Here is a 21,795-nt window from a genome sequence, read left to right as displayed (position 1 = left end):
CTCATTTTTTGCCTCGTTTTTCTGTCGTTTACTACACAAATTCTAGATAATATAAACAGACTTAAGAATAAAGTAAAGAATAAAATTAGGACAATCTAATCTTTTTACATATATGTGAAGTAATAAATTTTCTTTCAAACTAAATATTGTATAAAATATTCTTTGCGATCTGACTCAAAAAATCGTTTAACACTAACTATAGATTGATATTATAGTTTATATCACAATTATTTGACGAATAATCGATATGTATGTTTTGAATAATTATTCTCTTAATGATTTTCTATTCTTATAAAAATGTTTTTTATTTTTTTTAATAATATTTTAAAATTTTATTCAAAAAGATAAAAGAACATAAAGAAATTAGAAAATAAAAAATATTCTTATCGGTATAAATTATTCATATATCTTTATATAGAATAAACACACACACACACACATTAAGAAATTAAAATTAATTATTCAAAAACGTATATAAAATCGATGTTAGTAGTCAAATAATTGTGATAAACTATAGTTTAATCTACAATTTATATATATATATACATAGTGTAATAATATTCAGAAACATCATAGTTGAATGCATTTCTGCGCTAAATGTTTCTGAAGATCCGTATGTATATACATGTGTGCGTGCATGTGTATATGCGTGTGTTGATTTCACACTAAATTTTTTTTTAATATTTTAATGATAAGTAGAAAATTTCAGAATTGTTGTAATTTATCAATTATGTGCGCTTTTGTTGTGATTCATAAACTATTCGAATCGACATATTGCTCAAAGAAAAATCTTGCTTTTAATCTTATTCTCACGTTCAATTTTCATGAATTTTTTTATTTAGTACTGAATCTTTTAATGTTTAATTGATTTTTCATAAATTCTCAATTTTTTAAGGCATATACTTCTCTAAATATGCTTATTAAAAAAAACTTTTTTTAGATAGATATTTTTTATTGTCGTTTATTAATTTATTGTAGGCAAACAATAAAAATTAAAAAAAAAAGAATGTATTGGTTTAAATAGTTAAAAATAATTGACTTTAGATAAGCAAAATTTCTTAATCTTTGTAGATTCCTTATTTCTGTAAATATTTTGACAGAATTTTTCTTCAAAGTTTAATTTTAAAATCATAAAAAAGTATAAGAAAACTAAATCAATTTTTTTCAAAATTTCACATTACAATATTACATTTAATATATGCTTTGTAATTTATGATTTATGTATGTCACATAAACTTATCGTATAATATCATATAATAACGTATTAAGAAATAAGTAAGTTAAGAAATAAGTAACTTATCGTATAATATCGTATAATAACGTATTAAGAAATAAGTAAGTTTTTTATATAAACGATGTCCAGATAGTTAACGTATATCTTGAGGCTTAAGTGCATAAATGTATATTACATTATATATATCGTGATAGTTGGAATCAATAAAATATGGATTATTGTGACTCATATGATCAATCTTTTTTTCTATTGTATTAAACGAATTTGTAAGTTCACTTTTGAGAGCCTTTTGCTGCTCAGATGACAACTCATTTACAAAAGAAAGGCCGTAAAATATATACGCTATCAAAAAAATAATAATTTTCAAATATTATTATGTATTATATAAAAAAATAAATCGTATAATAATAAGTTAAATTATTGATATAATTTATATCTTCTTTAAATTATTTTATAAAAAAAATTTGATCCTTTCCTACAGGATTTCAACATTCATGATCGATATACGTATATTTAAGAGTAATAATTACTTACGTATAAGATAATTTGACTTATATTTCATATTTGACTCAAATTGAATGTGTTTTATCTTAAATCCGAGACGTCTAAGTAATCCGTCTATTTTTCTTTCAAAATCAGGAAATGGGAAAACATATTCCTTTATATAAATGAAAAAATAATAATTAAAAATATGTAATAAAAAACATATAAAATAACATATTTAAAATATTGATACACATCTATACCTTAAAATATGAGCCAAAAATTGAATGATTCACCATATGTTCATATAGTGTAAACACATCATGAGATGTAATCATAGATAAATGGAAACCACCACCAGGTTTGAGTATATTAAAAATATTTTTAAACTCTTGTCTGTTGTATAAAGAAAAAAATACACAATTAATTGCTATTTTTCTTTTCAATATTTTTACTACCTTTTCTGCTATTTCTTAGCCAACATTTATATATAAAATTATAATAAAATATTTTAAAGATAAATAACTTAATTTATTTTATCTGATTCTGATACTTTATTAAAATAAAATTAGATTTAAACAAGTTTTATAATAAATAAATATATATACGAGGATCTAAATAAATCTATATACAAAGGTCTAAATAAATCTATATACAAAGGTCTAAATAAATATATATACGAGTTTGATAAGTTTGATAAAAAAAAAATAAATGAAACACATTTTTTTTTTTTTTTTTTTTTTTGAAAAATCTAAGTTATTCCTCTCCATCGAGATCTATACATTTGGTCCAACAAATTTCCAATTTTTTAACCATCAGAAAAATAGGCTGTCTCAAAGCTTGCAAAATACGGCGATGATCTCCTTATTCGATGATAATTTCTTTCCACCGAACCAGATTTTAAAATTTGAAAACAGGAAGTCGCACGGAACCAAATCCAGAGAATAAGGTGGATGAAGAATTAATTCGAAATCCAATTCGTGTAATTTTACCAATTTTTGTTTTTTTCCATTTTTGTAACAACAGCCAAATCACTCGCTTCGAATGACTATCGAACGTAAACAACGCGTTACTTTTGTTTAAAATTTTTTTTGGAGATGCATAAGAAAGGGAACTTTCCAAATACGGCACCAAGTGGACTGTGTCATTAAGTAGACTGTTATCTTAATTAACTTATCACATGACTCACGTATGTATATATATAAATGTTGATTGACAAATAGCAGAACAAGCAATGAAAATATGTAGAAAAAGTGTATAAAAATATTATTTATTTAAAGCAATTTTTGTGAAACACTTGATAGAATTGATCTTTGTTCTCCTTTTTCTCTCTCTTTCCGCAATAAAAATTTCATTTGTACTTGCTCAATATTATTATTACGAGAATGCAGAGTGGGAAATGAGAATATGTGATCATATTGGGCGATATAATTGTGAGGCAAATTTTTCGTTTGAATATCAAAAGTCTCAAAGTCGATTCTTTCGTCAGTTTTATATTTTGCTCTTGCATGATCGATCATTTTTTCCAAACTATCAACACCTGCAAATCATACTCGATATTTGAATTAAGAAATGTCATTATATATATTATTACACATATATTATTACACATATTTTTTTATAATTTATTACATTCTTACCTAATAATGTCGAGTTCGGATGAAGTTCTGGTAAGAGAAAGTGTCTTGTTGTATATCCAAAAGCACAATTAATATCCATGCATTTTTTAGGTGGCCATAAATTATCACGTCTTAAATCCCAAGTGTCGGTAAACTGACTAACATTTACTTCCTTCAAAGTCTGTTCTGAGTTGAAATCCATAATTTTTAGAGAATAAAGGTAACGGTAAGGCACTAAAATATTATTATTATTTTCTTCTTGGATTTCTGTTAACAACTTCCCTGAATTTCGTTCGATCAAAGTATCACGTTGAGAAATATAAGAGAAATTAAAATATGATAAATCAAAATATTCCAATAATACAGTGCTATGTATAGATAGAACGACTGGCATAGCCCGAATGCTAGCAACGTACAAAAAGAATGCAGAGCCTGAAAGATATATGACATCCCCTCTTAGTTTAACATCTGACAAAGAAACTGAAATCAGCTATTGTATTTGTGGGCCCAAGATTTCTGCGAAATATACTCAAATCCTCCTAAAATATCTTTCAAAAAGAAAAGGATCAACAAAGGATCCACTATTAAAAATTTTTAAATATTAATAATTTTAAGATTTTGTATAATATTACAATATGTAAATTTCTCTTGTCAAATGGACAGAAATGTTTAATAAAAATTGTTTCTCTCGATACTTTCTATTGTCAGTTCTATTGTCAATGTGTGTGTATGTACACAATGGATACACAAAAGTCAAAGAGAAAAGAAAATTTGTCCTTTCATTTCGTTATGGCAGTGCCTGAAATTTTTTGTGTATATGAAATGATGAAACCTCTCTTGAGAGATTATTTTTTCACAAATAAATATCATAAATAGTAAAATGAGCCTTATAAACTTTAAAATATAATTTTAAAAAACGCATTATTGCCACGTTTAATACAGAATAACAGATCGAATTTTATCAAAGTCTCCCTAATAAATCTAATCTAATCGATGTAATAGTAGAATTTAATAAGATTTATATAATGTAAACAATTGTGATTAAAATAGCCATTAATAAAGCTATCGATCGTCTTTTAAACTATAAAAGAAAATATTTGCACTACTAGCGCATTTTACGCAGGCTATTGAAAACAATATTTAAAGATGTGGAAAAATAGACAAAGTTTTGATGATAAGTCAACGGTTAAATTATATATAAATATTAAATTGATAATATTAAATTGTAAGATACATCGCGATTTAAAATTCGCGAGAAAACGCGACGAATAAATAAATCAATTATATTCGGAATATCCGATTGCGATATGTATATTGTATATTAACGAAACGATACATCTCGAAATATTTATTTCATGTACATGTATATCATAATAAATAATAATATCTCAGTAATAAATAATAATATCTCAGTAATAAAATAATAACAATACGATTTTCGAACTTAACGATTTTGACGCGCAAATTTTATAGTGCAACGACACTCAAAGAGCAAAATAGTAATGCTCCGTTAAATTGCTTGTCGCTCGCAATCAGTATCGGAAAGTTATAACTATAATAATATTATTAATTAACTTTTATACGAGGCGTTTTTTAAGAAAGTACCGAATTTATTTTTTGAAAAAACACGATATTATATTCAAAATATTTTATTTTCATGGGATTCTACATAAAATCACTTTTCTACATAGTTTCCATTATTATTGACTTATCATAACGGGGCATTAATTTTTGTATTCCTTTGTAGTTCATGTTTTTAGTGTTTACAGAGAACGCTTTCAGGGGACAAAAAATTGTTTTTCAGGGGACAAAAAATTTTTTTAAAAATGAGCCCTCTCAATCTTCTCTCTGACTATTGTACTTTGATTCTCTCTGACTATTGTACTTTGATCAAGTAATTTAATCTTTAAACTTTATTGCACAATTCATTTATTTTGATCTTTTAATATATTTTAATATTTTAAATATTCTGCAATTTATGGTTTGTAAAGATAAAAATTAATAAAATTACACTATTAAATTAATAGAAAATTAATAGAATTACATTATTAATTTTTTAATGAAAGTAATAAGTATAACTGAAAATATTTCACCTTACTTCAAATTGCAAATTGACATAAGACATCTGAAAGTACGTTGTTAAATTAATATTGACATCTTCTTCCATGTCACATAAATAAATAATAACTGTTATATCAAAATCAAAATATTAAGTATTTTAATTCTAAGTCCAAAATGATCATGGATGAAGAAAAGAAAGATAAATTTACGGTCGAAATGGAAGCAAGAATGTACGCGCCTTTAGAGTGGGAGTCACCGGCGATATGCAAAATACAAGATCTTAAAGAAGCGCAGTACGAGGAAGTTCTGCGTCTGATAAAAGTTTAGCAGTATAAACGAAAAAGCCTGAAAAGAGAGAACGTGTTATAAAATAAACACGCGTGATATCTTGACATTAATTAATCAAGTTTTTTATCGTAAACGAAGCAACAACGTTTTTTATTTTTTGCTCTATTTTTTTTTATTTCGGAAAATATTTTTCCGACGAAATCTCAGACTAAAAAAATCGCGTTTATCTTATTTGTTACATGTTTATATTATTAGTAATGGTAAATTAGATTGATTAATCAACCTTGATTAAAAAGACACTATTTTATGCAATGCATAAATAAAACAATATTGCGTCTCTTGCTTTAGCAATAATTCAATTGAATTATATTATAGAAAATAATATAAAAATGAAAATATTCAGTAATTTCCCACAAATATTACGAAAATAAAAGTTAATTTTTATGCAGCATCATTTCTTTCGAGAAGAGCCCATGTGCAAAGCAATATCCTTACTGCAAGATCAGAAATCAGTGAATGTATATCTCGATTTTATAAAAACGTGGATGAAGGATACCACCAGCTTGGTAGCACTCAGCCTGGTATCAGGACGCGTCATCGGAGTCGCCATTACACGAGTTAACAGTGATTCGGATAAATCCGACACGTATAATCGAGTGCAAGTACGTGTTATTATTAAAAAAAAAATAGATAGAATAATGCCTGTTCGAGATAATTAAAAATTCGATATGACTAAAATATCACTATACATTAACACTCATGTATTGTTTTTTATTTTAATATATTGTTATTTTATTTGTATAAGCAAATATCTTACATAAATAGTTATTAAACATATTACAGTTAATATATTAAATAATAATAATAATAATAATAATAATAATAATAATAATAATAATAATAATAATAAATAATAATAAATAATAATGATAAAAAATAATAATAATAATGATAAATAATAATAATAATAATAATGATAATAAAAATAATAATATCTAATATATATATATATATATATATATATATATATATATATATATATAATAAGATACTTGTATATGTTATATATATGTTATATATATAATTATATTATATTAAATTCAATAATATATATAATAATTTTATATATATAAAATGTGTAATATATGTTGAAAATTTTGATTTAGAATTTCGAAGGAAACTTGGAGAAAATTATGAGTTTAATCAGCGCTTTAATGAAACAAGCGGATGCGTACAAAGAGCTCGAGTGTGACGCGTATTTTCGAGTTCATATCCTTTGCGTCCATCCCTCTTATCAGCAGAAGGACATCGGTGCAGCTCTTTTGAACGCTTGCGTGCGCGTCACGTCCACCCTGAATTTAGCGGCTATCGGTGGCGTTTTCACGTCGGGTCGCAGTCAGTCGCTCGCGTTGAAACTGGGTTTGCGCCTCGTCTCGGAAATCCGTTACAGTCGATGGATAGTCGACGACCAGGTTGTATTCGATGGTACCGGCAAAGGGAATTACTCGGCCGCTTTTATGGGAATGCGAGTACCTTCCGAGGAATCGCTTCGCAGATCGTGAAATTAAAGATCCTCGAGTAAGTATCTGGACACAGTTAACCCAGGCCAAAAATGGCGTTCGGATAAAAAGAAAGTGCACTTCGTGTAGCACGTAGCATTTACATAGATTTATTGAGTTTTCATAAAGTTGTTGAAATTTTTAATATTTCTGATTATTTTGGTCAATTTTGATCGAAAACAATCAATAAGATAGTCGAAAAAGGCTCTTATTCCAAAGTAACCTATTTCTGCTATAATTAATAAATAATAATTATATTGTATGATATAACGATTAAATTATGACATTATATTGATGCGATAAAAAATTGTATACTTCCTCTATGAATTCTTGCGAGAAATCTTCTCGTGCGGATAAAGTAAATTTCGTTCGTTTTAATCACATTTCCAGTCTAAGATAATCGTACATCAATTTTAAAAATATATCAATAAGGGGATCCCTCAAGCGTACTTTTTTACCGACAAAATACTGTAATTTTTGGGCATGTGCCATTTTTTATCATCTACATAGAATTAAAAATCCTTTTCTACAGTTGAAGTATAGATGCAAACGGACACGGGAAAGCTGATTATATTCTGAGAAAGAAAAAAAAGTATAAAATTATATATTTATTTATCGACTTCTTAAATCAACATGGCGTCTAAAGCTATCCCCTCATAGACATTAGCCTTGTATAAATGTTTTGTAACTTTTATGCATAAATCAGGACCCAGTTTAACGTATTAAACTCGGATTAACTCAAGTTGTGGAACCGGGCCTAAGAATTCACCATTCAACCATGAGGGATCCCTTTAATTTCAAACAAAGCTTGTCAATAATCTGCTAATTTTTCTACAAGATTATACTCATTCTAACAATTAATATAAATACAATTTCAAAATTAAAATAAAAATTGTCTCAATTAAATAATACCAGAAAAACAAAATTAAAGCGCCTTGTGTCTCGTTTGCTAATTCCTAATTAAATCTGTTTAATGACAGATACTTCTAAAATGACACGCTCATTCTAAAATATCACAAAAATCATTTTTTGTAAACGCGAAACGAGACAGACGTTTATCGATCGCGCGAAAATGCGGGCCGGCCGAGTTTCCCCTCCGCGACAACAGAGCACGCTGGCGTCACGCGAGCGCCGGGCTCGTTCGACGCGCGCGGATCTGCGCGCGCAGTCGACGACGGGATGCGCGGAGGGGCGGACGTGGGCCGCGGAGTGAGCGCCGACAGTCAGTGCACGACGGCCCGACGCCTGTGTCAATATATACCGTGGTTATTGGCGTTCTCGCTCTCGCGAGAAGTACGCGGCGGGTGGAGAAACGCGAGTGAGTTTTCCGTCGTATTGTTAGCGTGCGTGTTCGACAGGACAGTCGTGCGGTGCGTGGCTACGCGTGTGTGACGGTAATCTTGGAGTGACAGATTCACCCGGCGGAGCCACACCGGTGCAGCAAGAGACCCGAGAGAGAGAGAAAGAGACAGAGGGAGAAAGAGGGTAGAAGAGAGAGGGCGGAGGTGAGCGGCGAGTCATCCCGGTGAGTACACGAATCTCTTTTGGATATGTACGGCATGCGAATTTGACGTAAGAATCCCCCACCTGATCTGACCCTTCTCGATACACGTGCCAGTTCGTCTCGATTTTTGCACGCTCACGAAAAGAGCGCGTCAGTCATAATTTACGATTATGTATATGTTATAAATGTTCACGCCTTGTTACTGCTTCATTTTGTCGCTTCAATTATTACGGCTCTGTAATCAAGCACTCGGAAGATAGGTACATAAACTACGTCATTGACTTTTATGTTTGATTCATGCGCGCGCTCTATTTCGTGTAAAAAACGTCCGAAATGAAGGACATTCTCGAAATATTTGTTATCTGAATATTGGAGATAATACTAATTCTCCATGAAAATAAAACAGTTTTAAATTATCGATAGGATTTTATCAGAAATGATGACGATGTAAAAATAAAATATAATTGAAACTATTAAAAATATTGTATAACTGTTTATATTTAAAAAAAAATAAAAATATATTATTAATACATAATTACAATTATTTTCAATTTATTGGATAAAATAATGGCTCTTGTAAAAAAATTTATATTAAATATATCTGTCAAGGAGAGAGCAAGAAACTAGAACAAAGTCAAGATTTTAAAAAAATCGTTTTTTATCTTAGAATATTGTAAATAAATATACATATGAAGTATAAAATATATAAGTTTTTTCCCGATTTATTAAATATTTAATTAATTAAATAGAGAATAAATTTTATACGCGAGATGTGAGCTGCGATAAAATTTCGTTGCACTTTTATCTGGTTTCATTATCGCTGATTCTTCTCATCCAACGATCTCGCGTTACATTCGTATGATTTTTTTTCCGAGAACACTCGCTAGCTTGGAAATAACGCTCGGTTTCGGCAAATTATTGTATCAGTTTTAATATCGAGACACGCGAGGGAAATATTGAAACATCTCGCTTCGCGAGATGACAATTATCTCGCATGATTATTTCGCGCGATGACGTCCATGTCGATTTTCATGGGACATCCTTGAAACACGAGGGTCAACGAGCGACACGCTTGTTTGACACGATGTTTAACGATCCGGAAAATGCTCGGATGGGGGAGGGAATGGGAGGTGAAGGGAATTGACTTGCAAGGCGATAGGCTGTGGAAAAGCTATGCTTATATCTTTATTTCGTCATCAATTTCTGGTAATAATGAGGGAACTGCCCACGATTGTACAACAATATTAATTTTAATTAAAATATTTTTTAACAATATTAATATTATGATAAGTAATATTTTCTGAGAACTGATTTCTTTTAAAACTATAAAAAAGATTTCAATTTTTATTTTTATTATTTTTATTCTATTTTTATTTCTATTCAATTTTTTTTGTTATTTATATGTGTTCCAGAGTACATAAATTCCCAAGATGTAAATAAATAGTAAAATGCTATTTTCTTCGCTCAATTTTAAGCAACTGTATTCAATGTATTAAATTAATGTATTAAATTCAATCATACTTTTTTTACTGAAAATTAAAGCAAAATTTATAGCGTTGACTGTAAATGTTAGGAAACTCGACAAAGGTTTTCTGTCAAATCTTTTCGAAAATTGAATGAAAGTTAAAGATAATCGGGGTATCCTTCTAACGTCAAGCGAAATTATATACGCTACGTTAATAAAGTCAATAAATATCATTCCGCAATCCGTGAGAAATATTATTTTCGCAATTTTTTCGGCACAACACACTCGAGTTTGAGCAGACAAGGTTGTAACGCGAGTGGGCAAAAGTAACTTTGACAATGTCACAATGACGTGAAATACGCGCGGAAGTCGATGTGCGATAGAGTTCGATGTAACGAAAATTTCGAAATTGTTTGCAATATCATTTCATTGCAAATGAGCAACTGAAAAAACCTCGGAATACAATTTAAAAAATATATAGATAACTATATATACGAGCTTTTTCTTATAGATGTAGAGATCAGCTGATTCTTAATTATTCCAAATATTTACGAACAGGCATCCAAGATTAAATACATAAAAAGGAACTGCCGTTAAATACAAAAAATGTAAGATTGGATGTATCCTGGATGACTCTTCGTAAATATTTGAAATAATTAAGAATCAGCTGATTTCTTTATTAATAAGAAAAAGCTTAATTAAATGCATGAAAACAAGATTCAATCTATAGACAAAATAATTTTTTATTAATAAAATATGTATAATATAATAAAAATAAATATATAATAATAAATATGTTTATATAAAATAATATATATAATAAAATATATAATAATATATATAATATAAATATATAATAAATAATATATATAATATATATAATATAAATATATAATACATATATATATATATATAATAAAATATATAATAATATATATAATAAAAAATTATATATAAAAATTAATATATATATAATAAAATACATATAATAAAATTGTGTAATAAAAATATCTAATAAAATTGTGTGATAAAAATATATAATTATATTCTAATTAAATAATTATATACTATATAAATAATTATATTCTAATTAAATAATTATATACTAATTAATGTAAAACAATGTAATGTTTCGATGAAAGCGTCCCGAGTACAAAGGTTAATTCGAGGAGGGGGAACTTTACTCGAACTTTCCCGCGAATACAGCAGAGTTTGACTCTGGAATGAGTAAGGTTAACACGGAAGTCGTTCCTTCGTATTGCTAAATACGCTGCTTATCTCGGGGCCCATTAGGTATCGTTGATTATCGGGACCGAGATGAAATCGGTGAGGGAATCTTCGCTGCCGATTACGGCCGCACCGGAAGCGGAATGTCGTTACCGAGGCACGATGATGTTGTCGCCGATGGTCTCGCGAGGAGGCCACGTTCGTGCGCGGCATGGAGCATCCGCGCTAATGACGATAATGACGATAACACTAATGACGATAACGTCGGGACGAAAGACGATCTCGGCGACCTAAATACGGTCCCACTCCAATTATCGCGCTCGAACTTTTATGCAAAGTTCAACGAAGTACAGTCGCTTCGCGATTAGAATTCGTTCGATTTGCTTTAATTTGACGCGAGACTTCCGCGAAGTTTATCGCGCGATTGATAGCGCTCTTTCTGGATTTATTGAAATTAAATGTCAATGTCAAATGTCAGGCACGTGCTCGAGTAATGATTATATATATTACGAATATTGTTAATTAATAAATTTATTTTTTTATATCTTCAATTTATTTATTTTATCAACTTATATATTTATACAGGGTGAGGAAAAAGTATGGAAATCTCTAAATTTTTTGAAAACTATGCATTCTAGAAACAAATGTTTCAGACAAAAGTTGTAAGGTTTCAAGTATTGCATTACGTAGCAATATCAGTATAATCTTGAATAACACCATCGAGATTACGTAAAAATCACTTTGAATTTTTTAAATGGAACCCCCTACTTTTTATTATATATTCTTGTAGCTTGTTTCAAGAGCTTTCCAAAACACTATAATAAAGTATTTTTTCAGTGAGTACTTTTCAAGTTATAAGGCTCGAAATAATTTCTTAATTTTACATAAACAATAAATTATTTTTTCTTCAAAACTATGTTTTTTCTTTATATCAATTGATTCTTCACATTATCTTATGCATAAAAGTATGAAGGTGAGATAATAAAAAAATGAATATTTTATTAAATATTTTATGGTTTATGTAAAATTAAGAAATTATTTCAAGCCTCATAACTCGAAAAGTACTCAATGAAAAAACACTTTAATATAGTGTTTTGGAAAGCTCTTGAAACAAGCTATAAGAATCTTAAAAATATACAATAAAAAGTAGGGGGTTCCATTTAAAAAATTCGAACTGATTTTTATGTGTTTACCTTGACGATGTTGCTCAAGGTTCATACTGATATTGCTACATAATGCCTTACTTGAAACTCTACAACTTTTGTCTGAAACATTTGTTTCTAAAATATAATATAATTTTCGGAAAATTTAAAGGTTTCCATACTTTTCCCTCACCCTGTATATTTTCAATTTATATTTTTTACACCCCCCGGATCTCCGTATAATTAATTTGTTTCTTGTCTGTATCGTTAAGAATAGAGGAACTGTCTTTCAACAATTAAATAAACGGAGATTCGAGGGCATAAAAAAAAATTAATTGAAAATCTATAAAGATATAAATATATCAATTGAGGATAAAAGTGAAAAATAAATCGTGCGTGTATTTTTATTCAATGCAAGGAAGAAACGGACAAGGACGTGTTAGCAATAAATTAATAAGTGTGAAAAATGAAACGAAATAAGTTTGTTAATTAATAATGTAGGAATTTGACTGTGAATTGCGTCAACGTATACCTGAAGATGTTCGAAAGTTAATTTCACGCACGCGTACACTCTCTCACGCCACAAGGGAAAACAGTGGCGTATTTATTTGTGTGCACCGAGTGAGAGTACTCTCGTCTCGAGGACGGTCACTCAAGTAGCGAATTAATGGGAGTTAATGATAAAGTGCCGACAAATAATACGAGAAGGGGGCGAAGGGGGGGAGTCTCTGTCGATTAATAACGTCGTCGATAAATATTGTCAATAGACATTTTTCACTTATCTGATACGTTTCGTTAACATTTGATTCCCTTATCCCGTTGACATATAAAAATCGAGTACGCGAAAATGTAGAAAAATGCGCGTTTTAATCGAGAAAAAGAGAGAATATCTCCCCTTGAAAACATTACATTTATATTTTCTGCAAATAAAATCTTTCCTATCCTACATTTTAATCGATTAAATTCTGTAGAAATTCGTTCGAAAATGCGAATTCTTATCCTATCATACTAATAGTAACTTGCTGATTATTAACTATCATGATTTATGCAGATTATTTTGTTTGTATATTCAGTGCGCAGGCACTTGGAATTTTCAGATTTTGATGGATTTTAAATTATTTGGATGGAAGGGTTTTTTTGTATTATATATTTTATAATCGGTCCAAAAATTCAAACATACACGTTCCTATTTTGATTTACGGATTTGGATGGAACGATTTTTTGTATTACATATTTTAGAATCGGTCATGTGTAATTTTGCCAATTTAAAATTATATTTTTCTTTTGCGATATAATTATTTACATTTAACATATTCCAAACACATATTTTTTTAATGAAAATCCAAACACGCACGTTCCTATTTTGATTTACGCAGACGTAAATGCGAAAATTTATTCTCGTTGAAATATTGGTCGCCATTTTGGCGCCGATTGTACGCCGGTTATTGACCTTGTTCGTGACCTCTATCGCAATTACGGTGCGTTGTGCGCTTTTCAAGGATATTGAGTTACCGCCGATCGATGAAATACTCGCGACGCTTCTTTCCGCTCCGTTTCCCTCGCTTTTCCCGAGTCTCGATATATTCGCGGTTCATCAAAAAATTCCTTTGTCATTTTTCTCTCTGGTATTATACGGGAGATGGTCTACCGACGCGTTGGCGTTGTGTGAATACGCTTTCATTTTTTTTTTTAAAAGAAGTTAACGACGACAAATATTATTATCTTCCATACGCTTTTCTGGAATCTTTCAATATGCAACATTCTATGGAATTCAATTGCTAATTAAATTCTTTAAAATATTGCATATTGAATAAAAATTTTTTCTGAATAAAAATTTTTTCGAATTAAAAATCCAAGTAAATTTAGATAAGAACGATGTTTTGCTTCATTTATATCTGTGATCAAAAATTTCAATTGCGCCAAAATTCTGAATCATTTGCGACACATATCGAATAACTTTCATTTTCCCTTCAAGACACTCGGTATACAGAGTATCCCAGACCACCCGTACACTCCTTTTAAAATGAAAATAAATGGCTTTTATCAAAAATCGCGAACAATTTTTAAGTAAATCGGGTACGCTCTATCAAATGGTGATATTTTCAACTTTTGATTCCGACCGGAAATACGCCATCCGGATCGGAAGTTGAATTTTTTTAGGGGAACATGGTTCTTTTTATTACAGAATTGTACGTGAAAAAATAAGAAACTTTTGTATCAATCGTTTTTTCTGAAAGTGCCTTTGCCAATTTTAACATTTGAAGTTCATTATTTCATCACAGTTACTTTCAAAGTTAAATTTAAGATTGACAGATGCACTTTCAGAGAAAACGGTTCATACAAAAGTTTTTTATTTTTTCGCGTACAATTCGAATCTGCAATAAAAAGTACCATGTTCCCCTAAAAAAATTCAACTTCCGATCCGGATGGTGTATTTCCGGTCGGAATCAAAAGTTGAAAATATCATCATTTGATAAAGCGTGCCCGATTTATTTAAAAACTGTTCGCGATTTTTGATAAAAGCCATTTATTTTCATTTTAAAAGGGGTGGTCTGGAACACCCTGTATATAAATATGTCGTCTATTAATAGAATTCACTCGTTTCGCGAGGCTGCTCTTTAGTAAGGAAACGCTTTGGACACGTAGACGCTGGAAAGAGATTTTTTGCCGGGAATACTTGCGACTACGTGTGCGTATAAAAAACTCACCCTATATGTAGCCGTATATAATACGTAATACATGAAACGCGACTTGTTTCCTATATGTGAAATTCGATGCGCGTTTCGTATACATCCTCGGTCCGTGTATGAAACTCTATTTGTTGCATGTGTAATAAAACGTATATGTGTGTGATGCGTGGGATGTACGCACACACTTTTCCATGGCACTCTGTTCAGCATCCAGACGAAAAAAAAAAAAAAAAATACGCCCAATAAAAGTAACTTCTAAAGCTGCTCCAGCGGATCTCTTTTCGTCTCATGTCAGCTTTTTAACCGGAGAAAGAGTCTGATTTATTGCGATTAAGAGATATTTTCGTGACTTGAATAAGTAAAGAACAATAATGATAATCGGATATGCATCCTTCGTCGCTTATTTCCTCGACCAGAGGATGCTACAGCGCTCTTTATTGCGACTTAATCTCCAGCAAGTATTTCCGTAGAATACTTAAATTTCCGAGATTACATTTTTATCATGTTTATTCATTATTTAAGAAAATTTATTCATGTATTTCTTACAAAAAAATGTATCCAACTGTTCCTTTCTTTCGTCACTTCGCCCCTGATTTTAATGAACTTTTTTAATACATTATAATATAAGTAAAAATAAAAGTTGCATTCCTTTTTTTTTAAGCATTTAATCTTATATTAAAAGATTGAAACATTTCCCTTTAAAGATCGCTTTTTTTATTTTTGAGCGAATATGAAAAGATATGAAAAAAGTATTTGAAACAAAAAATTTATGGTTTTTAATATATTTTATAATAATTGTATTGTAATGATGTATTTTTGGATTTTTAAGAATGTTCATTTTTTTTTAAATATTCTCTTTGTCAAACTTTAGGAATTGTGTAATTTATCCAACAGCAACAATTAAAAAGCACTTTAAAAAATGTAATCATATATGATAAAATTGTTTTTTGAAAATGCATTTCCCTTTGGATATAATTGCCTGTAAAATTATCATCAATGCATCAATTTTACCATTAATTTATTTATTATACGCTGTATTATTTTGTGCTAACCTTTGATGTCTCGTCAAAAACGTTCAGCTAACTTTTAATGTTTAATGAAAATATCATTGTGTGTTTTCATATATAAAATTATTTATTACCATACCTGTCGTAAAATTTTTTTAAAAATATCTTTTCATATTTCCTATTGTTTCAGCAATATTCGCTCAGAAACAAGCTATTTTTTTTTAAGAAATGTTTCAAGTTTTTAAAATGAGATTGAACATTTGAAAAATACGTCTCTTATTTTTATTTATATTACAGTATATTTAAAGATCATCAAAATTAAAACAGGAAGAGGATAGTTGAATATATCCCCTTGTTAGATGATTCGCTGTTGACTACACTAGCATTATAAATTTCAATAATTCTTTGTTTTTTTCTTCAATAATGTTACTTTTTGAATAGGATGAAGAATTAGTAAAAGATTACACAATTAATTCATGATTAATATAAGCGTTCATTAGTTAATTCAATTACACAGATAAGGTCGCTTTGTCTCGTGTTGTCCTCGGAATAGAGTGAGCAATCAGCATATTGATGACGATGATTCTGGTTTTTATCGAGCACTGTTATCGTTTGCAAACACTACTTTATCAGGGTCACAAAACACATACATAAATACACACACAAGTACGCAACACCGAATGAATCGCACAACTGCTGCGTATAATGATAAAGGTATCGGTTTATATTCTCCATAACCGATACAATGATTCTTTGTATTTTCGACAGCAGATTATTATTTCACTCTCGAAGAGCATCATTTCATTTCTCTATGTTACATGATTCCTACACAAATAAACACATATAAAACACATATATTTTTAATATAAACACATATATTTTTGTGTATTAACGTGAGAATTTTTGAATAATCAACAGCCAAAAAAGAGTCAACTTTTTAAACGAAAAATAAATTATTAATTGTGTAATAAATTCTTCCGCACAAATATTGTAGCACATTAAATATTTATATAATATGTTAGGTAAAGAGAATAAAATAAATTTTATCGATAAGATTTTTATTGAAAAATATTTTTATGCTTACATAAAACTAAACATTTGCCAGATAAAATTGTGTACAATGTACATATCTATATATTTTTATACAGGGTTTCCCAGACTTGACGACTCAGCCGTTAATGGTGGATTTCCGAGATCATTTGGAAACGAAAATCTTAATACCAAAATATTGAGGAAAATGTAGTTTCGGCGCTATAAGCGATTAAAGATTACCAATCGACGCGTTACGTTCTCCTGTGCTCAGGGACATAGCGCATCAAGAAGCCCACGTACAAGGCAATAATATCGATATCGATAGAGGGATTAATATCAAATAAAAAATAGGATTCTGCAGTGACCGCAATTGTGTTTTCCATGCGACAGTAGTCAGTAGTTTGAATATTTTGATGAAGTCTTTCTCAACATTTTGGTATTAGAATTTTCGTCTTTAAATAGGATTGTACAAAATACCAAGATTAGTCTTGATATTGTCTTGTCTTGTCTTGAATTTCAAGACAAGATTAAGGCAAGATTTTTAATTAGGTATCAAGACAATAACAAGACTAAGACTGTCAAGATTATTAGTCTTGTCAAGATTATTTATTATTGGTTCCCAAAAAAATTAAAATATTTATATTTATAAAAGGAAAGAAAATCACTATATACGAATTTTAAAAAATTTTATTCAATAAAAACATTTATATTGATAAATTTAAAAACATTTAAAAATATTAATACAATATAACATTTTTATAAATTAGAAATCAAACTCGTAAATTTTAGACATTAAAGAGCATTTCACCCAGGAATTGATGCACATTAGTGCTTTTAAAGATTTACTTTGTAATCTGGTTCTATTTTTTGACTTTATAGTCAGAGTTCCTGTTGAGAAAAGTCTTTCTACTGGCACGGACGAGGCAGTTGAACTTCAAATGTCTCGAGCCATTTTTGACAATGTGAGATAAATATGAACCTGATTTTTTTACCACTCCAAAATCTTTATTATCTGCACATTCCCTTGGAGCCTTAAATATTAATTTCTGTTTTCCATGAAACAGTAAATGTTTTTTTATGTAAATAGACGGCATTTATATCGATTACATAGTAATAATTAAAATATAATACAATAGTAATAATTATTTCAAATTATATTACAAAAATTATGTTAAATATTATTTAAATAATTTTTTAATATTAGATAAAAAATTGTTAATAAAATCGAGACAAGACAATACAAGACGAGATTTTTGCTATCAATATTCACTCAAGACCAAGACAAGATTTAAATTTTTGAAAATTTTCGATACAATATTTTAACGAATATTGTCTTGTCTTGAGTCTTGTGCAACCCTATCTCTAAATGATCTCAGGAATCTACCATTAACGGCTGATTCATTAAGTCTGGGACGCCCTGTATATATGTATATATATAATCTTTTATTATTTTTTTGCTTATCGATTCTTCTTTGAAAAAATCGTCCCGCGGATTATATAACATTTTCTATTTTTCTTTAGCAAAGTCTTAATTAAAACTTTCTTGCCGAGATTAAGAGATTAATTTCCTTTTTTGGCAATTAAAAGAGTCACAAAATCCTACCTTTTAACAAAACCTTTTCGCGACCTTTGTCGCGAGTTTACATTCAAGCGCAATCGGAATCCCTGATTTTTTTTCGCATTCTCTCCTCCTCTCTACCAACCACCACGAATCTTGGAACAATATTGCTGTCAACGAGGATCTCATAGCGCTCGTCTTTTCCGGTATTCCCCGGGGATGCTTTTATCGCGAATGTTTACAGGGTCCATCTTCGCACCCTCTCGCTCTTGTAACTGCCACCAGAGTCACTTTTATGTTCGCGACCCTCCCGATAATGTACCGGGAATGCACGTGGTACCTCGTGCACCCTCGCAAATCTCGGAGCGCGAGATTTTTCGTGGAATCTCGTCGCGGCGAGTTTTAATCTCTTCGGGGTCCGAAGAGAGCAAAGAGCCGCTAAAAGGTTTCCTTTGAAGAGAAACATCCTCTCTTTTGTGATAAATTCTGTTCGCCGATGGAATTTTTTACTCTCGCTGCTGAATGAAAGAAAAAGGGAGCAACTAGGCGAGATTGTGAAAAACGCGATTAAGTCGAAAAAGGAGAATTATAAAATTAAATTTTTAATTTTAACACCATAAAAATAATTTGCATTTCGTTAAATTTTTTTTACATTTAATTTTTATATTTTTTATATAAATTTATTTTTTAACATAAAAACAATTTGCATTTCGTTAAATTTTTTTACATTTAATTTTTATATTTATTTTTATATTTTTTATATAAATTTATTTTTTATATATCTTAATAAATTTATTATATATTATAATAATAAATATATAATAAGAAATTTCCTTATATATTTATTTATTATTAAATTTCTTTAAATATTTATTTATTTTATTATTATTTTTATTGTCTAAACGTTCGGACTTTTATCTAATGTAACTTTATTCGGGAACTGTTAATTGTCGCGAGTAACGTAATTTGCGCATCGCGGGGTCGTTCTCTTGCAAAGAGATAGAGAAGCAAGGGGCGTTCGACCCTCGTGCGCGTGCCTTCACTGCTTTTTAAAGGTCGTGACGTGTGCAGGTGCAGCCCTCGTGTTTCGGTGATCCTCACGCGATCCCGTCATTAATTTCACGTCGCACGCGTGCCTCGGTAACTTCCGCTGACGTACCCCTCCCCCTTCTCCCGCTTCCTCTCCCCCGCTCATGTGGAGTTCGCGTGCGCCGTTTTCATATTTCTGCCTAATCGTGTCATTTAGGTAAGCGACTTATAATTTGCCATGCGTCTTCATGAATTTGTCACTCGCTTTGCTCTCGAAAAATTACTGTCTCCGAATCAGCATCCCGATGATTCACAGTCCATTCGAGGTCGATTAATTATTGTATAAAATTAAATGTTATTTGAAATTTAAAAAAAATAGATATTTTCAAAAATTTTTGAAATTTTAAAGATTCAAATATATTTTAAAATCGAATTATTTTTTAAATTATCAAATATTTCCTAAGAAAGAGATGATTATACTTACTGCTTCTTGCATAATTAATTTTCAACAATATTTTTTCAAGTAGTTTTTAAAAATAAGAAAATTTAGGATATAATACTACTTAACATTGCGAGGATTCGGTTTTGGATTTTGAATTCGATTTTAAAATATATTTAAATTTTTTAAAAATTTCAAATATTTTTTAAAATATCAATTTTTTTTAAATTTCAAATAATATTTAATTTTATACAATAATTGATTATCAACAATATTTTTTCAAGTAGTTTTTAAAAATAAGAAAATTGAGGATATAATATTACTTAACGTTGAGACGATTCGGTTTTGGATTTTGAATTCGATTTTAAAATATATTTGAATTTTTTAAAAATTTCAAATATTTTTTAAAATTTCTTTTAAGAAAATTGAGGATATAATACTACTTAAACGTTGGGAGGATTCGGTTTTGAATTATTCATATTTTCTGATCAAAAAATTATGTGATCCCAATGTCATTAATTTGATTATCTTTTGCTTGCTGAAATGAAGCGAGAAATTTTCTTATTTTATTATTCAAGATCACGAAATTGTAATGGCTGACGTTCGAGCTACGTTTGCGGCAGAAGCGAATAAGTAAAATGTTGCGGAAACGGCTTCCTCGCTGTTCCCCACGCAACAGAAATGCCGTCTCAGGAATTTATTGCAACACGGTCTCAGAATTTATGGGAAGGTTCAAACGCGATGCACATAAATTTTCAATTTTTTTTGAAGAACATCAATCTACATAGCTCAATGAATTATGCAGAAAAGATGATTCAGGTACGAGATGTGGCACGCGTGCCATTTAGAGATTGAAACTGCAATAATGGTGATTACTTCCGTCATCCGAGCTGCGGGAAAAAAATACACTTGACCGCCAGTCATCGTGAATAAACGTAAAGATATGTTTTTATCCGAGATTATCGTAATATCGCCTAGAATTTCGAATAGAGTTGCACAAGATCCAAGACAAGACAATATTCGTAAGAATATTGTATTGGTAATGAAAATTTTCAAAAATTTAAATCTTGTCTTGGTCTTGAGTGAATATTGCAAAAATCTTGTCTTGTGTTGTCTTGTCTCGATTTTATTAACAATTTTTTATCTAATATTAAAATATTATTTAAATAATATTTAACATAATTTTTGTAATATAATTTGAAAAAAATTCTTGTATTATATTTTAATTATAATTATTACTTAATATTATTTACTTTATATTATTACTTAATTTTAATTATAATTATTACTTAATCGATATAAATGCCGTCCATTTACAGTAAAAAAACATTTACTATTTCATGGAAAACAGAAATTAATAACTATTTACGAGCTCCAAGGGAATGTGCAGATATAAATATTTTGGAGTGGTAAAAAAATCAAGTTCATATTTATCCCACATTGTCGAAAATGGCTCGA

At 29.5% G+C, this 21,795-nt stretch overlaps 3 protein-coding genes across 3 annotated transcripts in view; 2 read left to right on the top strand and 1 right to left on the bottom strand.

Moving 5' to 3' along the window:
- Window positions 1-2,705: 2,705 nt before the first annotated feature.
- Window positions 2,706-3,633, bottom strand: LOC112638408. Its single transcript, XM_025410065.1, has 3 exons — window positions 3,358-3,633; window positions 3,079-3,257; window positions 2,706-2,765 (listed from the first exon to the last, which is right to left on the bottom strand). The coding sequence occupies exons 1-3, from the start codon at window positions 3,536-3,538 to the stop codon at window positions 2,706-2,708; spliced, it is 420 nt and encodes a 139-aa protein (XP_025265850.1). The 5' UTR covers window positions 3,539-3,633.
- Window positions 3,634-5,571: 1,938 nt separating this feature from the next.
- LOC105252488 lies at window positions 5,572-7,247 on the top strand. The gene is made up of 3 exons (XM_011259871.1): window positions 5,572-5,718; window positions 6,135-6,347; window positions 6,852-7,247. Exons 1-3 carry the CDS (start codon window positions 5,572-5,574, stop codon window positions 7,245-7,247), a joined length of 756 nt encoding a protein of 251 aa, XP_011258173.1.
- A 1,185-nt stretch (window positions 7,248-8,432) lies between these two features.
- The window catches only part of LOC105252481 (amyloid beta A4 precursor protein-binding family B member 1-interacting protein), a 189,263-nt gene continuing 175,900 nt past the window's right edge, over window positions 8,433-21,795 (top strand). Inside the window, exon 1 of the mRNA XM_011259865.3 lies at window positions 8,433-8,769. The gene's annotated coding sequence lies outside the window, so the exon portion shown is untranslated. The remainder of the gene's footprint in view (window positions 8,770-21,795) is intronic.

The sequence above is a fragment of the Camponotus floridanus genome, unplaced genomic scaffold, assembly GCF_003227725.1.
Source record: "Camponotus floridanus strain SB8 unplaced genomic scaffold, Cflo_v7.5 scaffold3, whole genome shotgun sequence".
In the NCBI taxonomy this organism is placed as follows: domain Eukaryota; kingdom Metazoa; phylum Arthropoda; class Insecta; order Hymenoptera; family Formicidae; genus Camponotus; species Camponotus floridanus.
Note: the sequence above shows the minus strand (reverse complement) of the source record. Positions and strands in the feature narration are given on the sequence as shown.

What these genes read in the sequence shown, in the direction of transcription:
- LOC105252488 (XM_011259871.1), top strand. Translation starts at nt 5,572, where the DNA reads ATGATCATGGATGAAGAAAAGAAAGATAAATTTACGGTCGAAATGGAA. An exon ending in AAGTTCTGCGTCTGATAAAA is followed by an intron (nt 5,719 to 6,134) that starts GTTTAGCAGTAT and finishes ATTTTTATGCAG; the next exon opens with CATCATTTCTTTCGAGAAGA. An exon ending in ACACGTATAATCGAGTGCAA is followed by an intron (nt 6,348 to 6,851) that starts GTACGTGTTATT and finishes ATTTTGATTTAG; the next exon opens with AATTTCGAAGGAAACTTGGA.
- LOC112638408 (XM_025410065.1), bottom strand. Translation starts at nt 3,538, where the DNA reads ATGGATTTCAACTCAGAACAGACTTTGAAGGAAGTAAATGTTAGTCAG. An exon ending in TCCGAACTCGACATTATTAG is followed by an intron (nt 3,258 to 3,357) that starts GTAAGAATGTAA and finishes TATGATTTGCAG; the next exon opens with GTGTTGATAGTTTGGAAAAA. An exon ending in GTAATAATAATATTGAGCAA is followed by an intron (nt 2,766 to 3,078) that starts GTACAAATGAAA and finishes TACGTTCGATAG; the next exon opens with TCATTCGAAGCGAGTGATTT.